We start from the raw sequence: 10686 nt of genomic DNA on the forward strand, positions 1-10686 counted from the left end.
TTCATAATTCCAATTGCATTTATTGGGTCTGTAAGCAGTTCAGATGATTGTGGAAGAAGGAGAAGCAGAAAGAAGGGTTGCACTTACTGGCCAAATGTCTTCCAACATGTTTTGCATCCACTTCATTTCACATTTAGATTACATAGCAAGGAATTAGGGATCTTCTTAGTCAGCATTTGCTGGATAGAGTCAAGGTTACAGGTCTGTTACATTAACTCCTACCAAATGTTAGTGGTATAGGCCACAAAGAGAAGCAGAGATGTAACTGAGCCACAGGCAGTGGGGGTTCCTCTCTTGACCTGGTCAATTTGATTTAAAATTTGTTCTAGTTATCTTGATGCCTGTTGCCATATTCTGCAAATTAGGAAGAGTGGCCCATTAACCAGACTGGGAGGTTCTACCTGCTGAAATCATGAAGGAATATAAAACACACTTTGCTATCCATTAAAAAAACAGCCTGGGGGTAAGCAAGTGATATAGGAAAACAGGGAGCCGGGCCTGGATTGAGGATTTCAGTAGCTTCTGCCTGTGCAAAATGTCTTAGCCACCTGAGGCCTAGAAAGCTGGAGAAAGAAGAAAGCTAAAACTGAATTCTGTGACAGACCCTCATTCCATGCGTCTTAGCACATGGAAAGCACAGTGACAACTGAAAAGGCAGCAGCTCTCTTTACAACGTTTTTAAAAGCCACCATATAAGGGTGAAATTTGTGGTTTAACATGGAAGTTGAGGGCACTCAAGATGCTGAACCACCTGATTCCAGATGCTCAGTCTGTAGAGTCTTCTGCCTGTAACTTCCCAGGGAGTTCAGCAAATGCATCTTCCAGTCCTTTGCAACATTCAACACTTCTATTGAGTTCTCCTTCCATCTCCTGAGCTGCAGCACAGCTTGCCAGTTGAAGGGAGGAGAGTGGCACGAGAATACAAATCAGCACTGCTGAGATGGCAATCTGTATCTGGTCCATCATCGTATAAGGCAAGAGATATTACTGTGCCTTAACTGCTATGGTAGCTGTGGTTGGTTTTGGTCTTGAGCAGGTGCAGGAGCCTCCTCAGGGGGAGGGTTAAAGTTAGGATTCTCCTCAGGGAGGGGATTGTAGTTAGGATCCTCCTCTGGAGGGTCGAACACAAGCTTCCTGTGACAGAAGAGGCCCACCCCAATACAAAATAAATGCAACTGTGAAAACTAGAAGGGTGTTCCCCCCCAACCAACTTCTGCCACCAAATGTATGTCCATCCACTACATATGCATTTAGAAGTGTAATTTGTGTACCAGCCTTGATTTTTTTGCCCTCTTCAGATATTACACTCCCACTTTTCCTCTCCTGACTCTAATGGATCACTTCCAACCCAGTTCTTTGCCCCATCAATGCACCCCAGAGAAGTCATATTTGTCTAAGCCATAGTACTGACTTTTTTGGAACATGCTTGTCCTTTCATGGGGCAGTCACTCTTCATCCAGGCTGGATACAGCTCGAGTGTTAATCCTCAAGGGCTGCCCACATGAAGTTCATTGCTCTGGACCAAACAAGGACTTACAGGAATCCTGGTGTAAGTAGTAATTTCTTTCCTCCAGGCTGGTTGGGGAAGACATCTTCAAGGAAGTAATAGACATGGCCCACAGCAATTCCTGTAGAAACAAGAAAGCCCCATGGATGCCACTCTGTTCAAAGCATTTTTGCTAAATTAGTCAGTTTAACAAGAGCAATCTTGTTCTATCCCAGGGGTGGCCAAACTGTGGTGGATCTTCCCTCACTGCCCCATCAGCCTGCTTGGAGAAGGTATTTAAAAATCACTTCTCCAAGTCAGCCAGCAACTTGGAGAATGCATTTAAAGTTGCTTTCTTTCCACTTCTACTTCCTTCCCCCCATCTATTTTCCTTCCTCCCTTTTTGCCCGCCTGCCTTGTGGTTCTCAAAAATCTGATGTTTATTCTGTATGGCTCTTACATTAAGCAAAATTGGCCACCCCTGTTCTATCCCCCACAAAGCACCCCAGCCAAACACCACAATTCTCACTTGGCATGCTACACACAGTGGAGGCAGGGACTTCCTTCACCACCGCTACTCTTGTTGCTTACTGAACATCCAGCCTAAGAAAAACTTCTGAAGTGCTCAATTACTTTTGTATTTAATATTTTTCTGTAGACCTGGCATGGCTATTTCAAATCTCTTAGTTTTGTAGCATTGCTTATATAGGTGTCTGAACCATTCTGCCCAAGAAAAAAGGTCAGTGCTTCCATCTTTTTACCTGAATCTGCAGCCAAGCAGCTTCCCGCAGCGACAAACAGGAGCCACAGTTTACTCTGCTCCCTCCCACATGCTTGCAGAGGGTCACTGCCAGTGTTCCCTCTAAGCTGAGTTACTGTGAGCAAGCTCACAGTTTTTTAGCCTCCAGCTCACACATTTTTGTTTTAGCTCAGGAAAAAATAGCCCCAGAGCAAACTAATTTATGCAGTAGTTCACAACTTTAATGCCACTAGCTCACGAAGTAGAACTTTTGCTCACAAGACTCCGCAGTTTAGAGAGAGTATTGGCGCTGCTGCAGATTGAAACTTGCTCAGTAAATCTTTCTCTCACTCCTGTGTTTAAATGGGTAGGTAAATCTGCATGTCCACAGGTATTTTATATGTCTGTGCCAAAGGAATGATTTAACTACCCTTGACTTCGTAGCATGGTCCCTCTTACCTAGAAGGTCAATGAGAATGGAGTTGCCCAGCAGTAGTGAGAAGCCCATCAAGACCCATGGCAGGAATGGGGCCTGGAAGTTCAACAGACCAAAGAAGTTCATCCGGATGTAAGGGTTCCTTCGGCTCCATACATACACCAGCATGATGGTGAATGCCTGGCCTAGGAAGAAGAGGCCAGCAAAGAGACCAAAAAGCTGTGAGCTACAGAGTGAAGGGAAAACCTTATATCTGCTTTACAAAAGCCTGAAGTGGCTCCAAGCTTTCTTGAAGGGTCATATATATTGCCTTAAGGAACATCATCATAGGTTTAAGTTTATTCGATTTATATCCCGCCCTCCCTGCCACAGCAGGATCAAGGAAGCTTCGCTACCTTGAAAAGAATAAAATGAACTGGTGGCCCCAATAGGAAGCCACAAAAGGCAGGGAGGGATGTTTAGTTAAAAGTAGTGCAGCATGTTTTTAGGCACAATTTGAATACACTGCAGAGTGTATTTGCTCAAGTTCTATTTCAGAAAGCGAATAGAGACAAGATTACAGACATCTGTTGGAGAAAGGCTGAATTCCAAGGCTGAGGAAACACTGGTTCGTTTACCTTAACAGAACTGCATAAATGATGACAGCAAGAGGGTAATTCATTAAGGTAGTCAAATGTCATAGCACATGTTTTAGTGCTGCTATTTTAAAAGCTATTTTTACTTTAGAGAAAATGTTATCCTTATAGCTGCATTAAAACCAATTGAACAAGTCACAGACTGCAGTGCAAAGACTACTTGTTTGTAAAGTGATCCTCTGAAGAATCCTCTTAGCAAATTAAAAATTGTCAAGAATTTGTAGGCATCCTGCTGTTAGGGAAGTGAATAATAACAATTGGATTTTACACTTTGGTCAGCTTGACAAGGTCCATACCTAGTGCCTTCTAATATATTGTTTCAGTCGATAAGAAATTTCATATGTCACTTGATTTAGCATTCAGTTCCCACCCCCTATTATGCTAAGAGTGTGAATGTTGGAAGTGCTTCAGGGAATGCCTTCCTTTCCGCCAACCATGAAAGCAGAGCAGAGAGGCTTAGGTGACAGCAATTCTACTTTTCTCCATGCGAAGCATACACAATAGCTCAACCAGAAAGGATACTGTCATAAGAAATCCTCCAAAAAGGAACATGAAGATGAAGTCTGCTGTCCTTCCACGGAAAGAGCCTTCTTCTAGCATGCGGCAGTATCTGTACCTGTGAATAGGGAGCAAGGGAGGAGGAGGCAGTAAAGGAAGCTAAAAGATGGATGATTTAATGGACAGGATAGCAGAACAGCTCCATTGAACACAAAAAACTTTACTGCAGAAAACAGCATGATGGGTAGCTGAACTAAGCCTACTCAGCAAAGTCTTGCTTTGAGAGCCTGTTGCAACTGTGAAGAAGTAGTGGGGCTGCAAGGTGAAGCTTCTAGTGACTGACAAGTTCCACATGGTGGGAGTGGTAAGGAAGATGGCTCAGAATGGGTTTTTTTAAAGTCCCATGTAACTGAGAATTGGCTGACAAGTCCATGTTTCCTTTAGCAGCTGGAGAGCACTCATCCTTGGAATAAATGCTCTGCAACTTCCTTACTTGGCTTAAATGGAAAACATCAGGTTGCTTCCCAGGCACTGAGTATTTATATTCTACTATACTTGTTTTGCAATTATCAGGGCATTTTTTTTTGTAGCAGAAACTCCTTTGCATCTTAGGCCACACACCCCTGATAAAGCCAATCCTCCTGGAACTTACAGTAGGCCCTGTATTAAGAGCCCTGTAAGCTCTTGGAGGATTGGCTACATCAAGGGGTGTGTCCTAATATGCAAAGAAGTTCCTGCTACCAAAAAAGCCCTAGCAATTATAAGCAATCTACAGGCATTTTACAGCTGGGTCTATACTGGATGCTTTACAAAACACCACAGACTATCATACTGCAGTTTGTATGAAGAGATCTGCATTTTTCTTTGGCCACATACACTTTATTTACAAAATCTGTATTCTGCCTTTCTGCCCTCACAAGGGCACCTGAGGCACCAAACAATTTGAATTATAGGGGAGGGACAGTGGCTCAGTGGCAGAGCATCTGCTTGGGAAGCAGAAAGTCCCAGGTTCAATCCCTGGCATCTCCACTAAAAAAAGGGTCCAGGCAAATAGGTGTGAAAAACCTCAGCTTGAGACCCTGGAGAGCCGCTGCCAGTCTCCCCATATATTCCCCAGAGAGCACTAAGATCCAGCTCCCAAAACCTCCTACAAATCCCTGGGCCAAGAGAGGCCAGACTGAAGATAACTCGGGAGCAAGCCTTTTCACTAATGGCCCCTCGTTGGTGGAACCAACTCCCAGAGATGGTGCGAGCCCTGCGGGACTTGAACCAGTTCCGCAGGGCTTGCAAAACCTCTCTTTTTCAGCTCGCATTTAAAACAGGACCAGACCAAACTGATTAATTATTGTAATTTTAGCCATCTCATGTGTAATTGGAACTGATGTATGATAATGCGTAAATTGTGACCGATAGAAGTATAGCACCTATTTCTATCTATTTTTCTATTTTATATTTTTAAACTTTAATTAATTTATAACTGTACCATTTAAATCATTGTGTATCTGTTTTAACTAAATCATGGCTTGCCATGTCTGTGAGCCGCCCTGAGCCCGCCTTTTGGCGGGGGAGGGCGGGATATAAGAATAAAATTTGATTTGATTTGATTTGAGTAGACAATACTGACTTTGATGGACTGAGGGTCTGATTCAGTATAAGGCAGCTTCATATGTTCGTATGTTCATACATAATTAAGCTCTGGTTTGCTGTCTCTTATCTGTGCTACATTGAACCTTCTGCTCCATCTGTTTCTCTACCCCTTCATTCTTCTCCATTTATCAATGTATGCCAAAATAGTTTAGTTTCCATAAAATATCAAACACTACTTTGAGTTCAGTTTTCTTCATACAGCAACCATGGCTGTAACAGTGTTTGATCTGGTATGCTCAAAAGTGAAGCATTTGTGTATCTCCAAACACATGGATGTGTTGACAAGCAGCTATGCAGTTCCTTAATCTGTGCCCCTCTAAGTCTTGACTTTCTGGTAGTTAATCACAAGTTTCATGTCTGTGCCAGCTGTTAAACCAAAGGAAAATCCTGTGACACCTTAAAGGCTAACATCTTTACTGTGGCTTAAACTCAAGCCTATCTGCAATGATTGGTGGTTTGCTGCAATGAACTAAACAACTGATGCAGTTATTGCACCTGCTAGTTCTTCTATTTAGTGGCTTGACTTTGTGACATGCAAAGATGAAAGGCAGCCAAGCACTCAACTCAAGACTAGGTGGATGAATCAGGAGACAAATCTTTGTGGAACAGGGGAAATGAGAGCAGCCAAGCACAAAGGATACAGGAATATCATGTTGAAGAAGAAGCTGAATCCCAAGGGTCCGAAAAACAGGAAGTTGGTGAGGAGTCTCCAGATCTGCAAAGAAACAGAAGGCCATGCACAGCAGTCCCTGCCCATCCAGCTCATGCCACTCCCTCCAGAGTTCACTTTGCCTGTGTGTTGTGTCCTGTTGAGTTCCTTCCAATTAATAGATCATGGTCACCCTATCACTAACATCCTCAGCACTCAGATCGTGCAAACTGAAGGTCATGGTTTCCTTTACTGAATCAACCCATCTCATACTGGTCTCCTCTTCCATTGCCTGCAACTTTCCCTAGACAAAGAAGAAGTGTAAACTGCCTGGGACAGCTGTCAGCAAGGCATGAAAAGTGTGGAAGGTCTCACCTGCAACTTTCTGAAAATTAGATCCGGATTGAAGTACAGCTGGAAAGGCGTGAGGAGATCCAGTTGCTGCAGGCAACGAGAGATGGAAAGGGAAATTTAGATGGTCACAGGGCACTGCCCTCCTTGCACCTGAGGTCGCCCCCCAAAGCTACGCCCAGCGACCCCCTCACCCAAGGCAACAAAAACCTCGACACGGAATAGCGGCAGCTGCAGTCCCGCCACCTCAAGCGCCGCGGGGAAGGAAACGGCACGCCCTCCCCCCAACCTCGTTTCCATCAATCTCCCCGTTACCACGGCAGCGGTGGTGATGACGCAGGCGGTGGTGTATGCGCGCGTCACGGCGGGGATCCCCAAATATTCTGCAGTGAAACCCTGATAGGCCATGGTGGTGAGATAGTGAGGCAGACGAGCAAAGGCTGGGGGCCCCTTTAAGAGCACCCCACGATTTTCTCCCCCCCACCCCGGTTTCAGGCCAATCACAAGGCGAGGAGCAACATCAACAGGAAAGCCCAACCAAGCAGCGCCAAACCCCAGAGCCGAGCTTCTGCCTTGCCCCACACCGGCATCAACCCGGAAAAGCCTTGCTAGGAAACGACTCGAGCCATTGGTCTGATCTCTGACAACGGGGCGATCGAAGGACAGGAGCGACAGCCATTTCGACCAATAAAATCGCGTCGATCCTGCGTGCGGTTCATGTTGTGTCGAGAGAAGAAAGGCCCACGTGTACGCTGACAACAGGCAAGTGGCCAATGAGCAGAGGTCGCAAAGGGCTATCGGAAAAGGTGTGGCAGTTGCCATGGAAAGCAGCTTGCGCAGTTACTGTGCGCGGGTTACTACAGAAGCGGCAAAATGTCTGTACAGAGAACAGACGGTGGAAGGAAAGTGCCTGACCTCACCCGGTTTCACTTTTTCGGGTATTCGCCATCTCCACTTCCCCCCACCGTCCAGGGGGCCCTTGACCCCCTTGGTCTTAGTTTCCTCCCTGCCTGGACCATACGCTTCTCATCTTCCTTGTAGCTGTTGTGCCCCAGTTGGGTGTATTGGCGGCGCTCTTGGTCTAAGAGAGACCAAGCATGCTTCTGTCATGTTCATCTTTAATGCAGACGAAAGCGATGACCTGGGCTTGACTAGCTACTTTTCCCTTGAGGGATTTTCGGGTGCGCATGCATTAGAGATCCCAACCAAAGGGGAAGAGATGTGTTCATAAGCGTCAGCTGGCACCATTCCCCTTCCCCGTAAACTCTCACATCTATTGCAGTTACGTTTATTTTATTTGCCTTCTTAATGGTTCACCTTTCTCACTTGAACTCAAGGCGGTTTGCACAGCATAAGTCAATACAGTCCACAAGATGGGACATTCAGTAAACAATTCAATAGGATTAGGTTTGCAGAACTAACCAGAAGTTTAAAAAGAGAAGTGGAGTAAAGCATAATCGTTAGCATCACACATTAAATGGTACAATATTCCATAGCAAGATCCTAGTTTAAGCAACCTATATATTAGTAAACCGAGGTGGGCAGCCGTGTTGGTCTGAAGCAGTAGAACAAAGCAGTAGTCAAGTAGCTCCTTTAAGACCAAAAAACTTTTATTCAGAATGTAACCTTTTGTGTGCATGCACACTTCTTCAGACGAATGAGGTACAGTAAGCAGAGCTACATATAACTGGTGGGGTTTAGAATGCAAAGTGGCATAAAGTTAAAATCCAATAGCAAAATAGTAAAATTAACCAATTCAGAAAACCTTTGATCTGGGTTGTATTAGCATGGGAAACCAATAAAACAGTAATATGTCAGAATGTGAGAATGTTAATTATTCTATTGAATCAAATGCTCCCTTTAAGTCTAAAAAGGCTACATACAATTTCATCTTTTTCCTAATAGTGTATTTGGAAATTAGATGAGACAAGATATTACAATGATCAAGAGGAGTTTTGCCTTTACAAAATCCCAGTTGTTCCGGACCAAGAATTTTTTCTCGTGACATCCATAGTTCAAGTTTACTCAACAAATGTTTAGAATATAGTTTGCCAATGGTAGATAGGAGACTAATCGGCCTGTAATTATTTGGGATGGCAGGATCTCCTTTTTTATAAATTGGCACCACTATTGAGTTGAGCCAGGCTTTAGGAATTATGCCTGTTCTGTCAATACTTGTAAAGAGGGATGCAAGCGGAGTAGCCCACCAATCTGAATCTAACTTTAGGATTTCAGAAGGAATAGCATCAGGGCTAAACTTGAACAAACAAGTATTTATAAAAGACTTCTCATGCTTATTAAAAAATTATATATTTCTAACTTTTGTCATGTCAAATGCTCTTCATCAGGCAATCTTACGTCAAAAATCCCATTAAACAAAGGGGTTAAACAAGGCTGTGTGTTGGCCCCTTTTCTGTTTAGCCTCTTTCTTAATGACCTTGCTCCCTTTTTGTCAGATATCGATCATCATAGTCCTAAACTTGGTGCCAGACATGTTCCCTTACTTTTATATGTGGGCAATACAGTTTTACTTTCTTGTTCCAGAACTGGATTAAAACGCTTGCTTGGCCGTTGTATCATTTTGCTTAACTACAATAAGCTCCTTTTGAACTATGACAAATCTAAATTTATTGTATTTTCCAAATCTTGGAAGCCAACTAAATGGTCAATAGGTGGCAAAGAGATGGAACAAGTAAAATACTATAAATACTTAGGAATTCATTTCCAATATAACACACTTAGGACTAATCAGTGTAACTGTATAATTAAGTCAGTCAATGTTAACGTTGCAGCTATTCAGCGCTTCTTTTATAGTAGAGGCAATCCGTTTGTCCTAGCTGCGCTAAAAATCTTTAAGGCTAAAGTGATACCACACCTCTTATATGGGGTCCTAGTTTGGATCACAGCCTTGGACAGCAACATTGAAGGTGTCCAATCAAAATTTCTACGGAAAATCCTGGGATTCCCAAAGTGCGAACCATATGCAGTTCTATGTTTAGAAACAGGGATGAAGCTTGTGGAAACACAAGCATGGCTAATGTTATTTAAATATTGGTTACGGCTACATTTCTACTCTGATTCGGAGAGCCTTCTATATCAACTGCTCTCAGAATCCAATATGTAAAATTGGTTAGTATTTATTGAGAGGAAAATTAAGTCTATGGGCATTGATATAGATTCACTTTTTATGCTATCCCTAAAAGATGCATTCTTGAAACTTAAGCTTAGAATCTTGGATATTGAAATGCAAACATTATATAGCCTGGCCAACAAAACTTGCTCCCTGCTGAATTTTGAACTTCCTCTTTCTGTAGGGAAATTGCGTCATATTTCTCCTCTCTGCAAGCACCACAACAACGGCGTGCTTTCTCGTTAACGAGATGCAATGCATTACCATCTGCTATTTTATTTGGCAGATTTAACAGGATTGATTACTGTGCCAGACATTGTCTTTGTAATCCCAAATGTCTCGAAACTATCTCCCATGTATTATTGAATTGTCCCCTTTATGATGATATTCGTCGTATATATTTGAAAGATATTTTAACAGATATGTTGAGCTGTACTGATTCAGGCAAAGTCTACAGACTTATAAATGACACCTGCTCTGAGTTAACTTTAACGGTTGCCAAATTTCTTCAACAGGCCATGGAAATCCGACAGAGACTCGCTCTGGAATGACCATATCTTATTCATTTAATTTTGTTAAACTTGAAATTACATATATTTTACTAATTTTATGTACATTAGCTCCCCTGTGTACTCTATTCTCCAGGATTTTATATTACTTACATTGTTACTTGTACTGCTAAATCTGTTTTATGCCAATAAAGGCTTGTTGTTGTTGTAATTATTCTATTGCTAATAAGTCTGGGTCAAAATGAGGGAATTTCTTTCCCAGAAGTTTAGCAGGGGAAATCATTAGCGTGGGAAACGCACAGCTGTTTATCTCATTACATATACTGAACCCATCTTCCACTATATTTTAATGTATTTTTTTCTTATGGAAAACTAGAATTATGTATATATTTATGTTACATGTTAAAAGGTTAATTAGTTGGACAGGAAAAAGCTTATGGGAAAGAAATGCCCTCATTTTGACCCAGGCTTATTAGCAATAGAATAATTAACAGACATTCTCACATTCTGACATATTACTGTTTTATTGGTTTCCCATGCTAATGCAATCCAGATCAAAGGCTTTCTGAATTTGTTAGTTTTACTATTCTGCTATTGGATTTTAAC

At 42.6% G+C, this 10686-nt stretch overlaps 1 protein-coding gene across 2 annotated transcripts; it reads right to left on the bottom strand.

Moving 5' to 3' along the window:
* On the bottom strand, positions 1-7096 carry DERL3 (derlin 3). Of its 2 annotated transcripts, none has more exons than XM_060250018.1 (7): positions 6757-7096; positions 6466-6531; positions 6083-6156; positions 3819-3912; positions 2685-2880; positions 1538-1628; positions 1-1134 (listed from the first exon to the last, which is right to left on the bottom strand). In XM_060250018.1, exons 1-7 carry the CDS (start codon positions 6847-6849, stop codon positions 1002-1004), a joined length of 747 nt encoding a protein of 248 aa, XP_060106001.1. In that variant the 5' UTR covers positions 6850-7096; the 3' UTR covers positions 1-1001. The 2 variants fall into 2 exon arrangements, with proteins under 2 accessions (XP_060106001.1, XP_060106002.1); XM_060250019.1 differs by having other exon boundaries at positions 1-1130; positions 1534-1628; positions 6757-7032.
* Between the last annotated feature and the right edge of the window lie 3590 nt (positions 7097-10686).

Source organism: Heteronotia binoei, chromosome 11 (genome assembly GCF_032191835.1).
Source record: "Heteronotia binoei isolate CCM8104 ecotype False Entrance Well chromosome 11, APGP_CSIRO_Hbin_v1, whole genome shotgun sequence".
In the NCBI taxonomy this organism is placed as follows: Eukaryota; Metazoa; Chordata; class Lepidosauria; order Squamata; family Gekkonidae; genus Heteronotia; species Heteronotia binoei.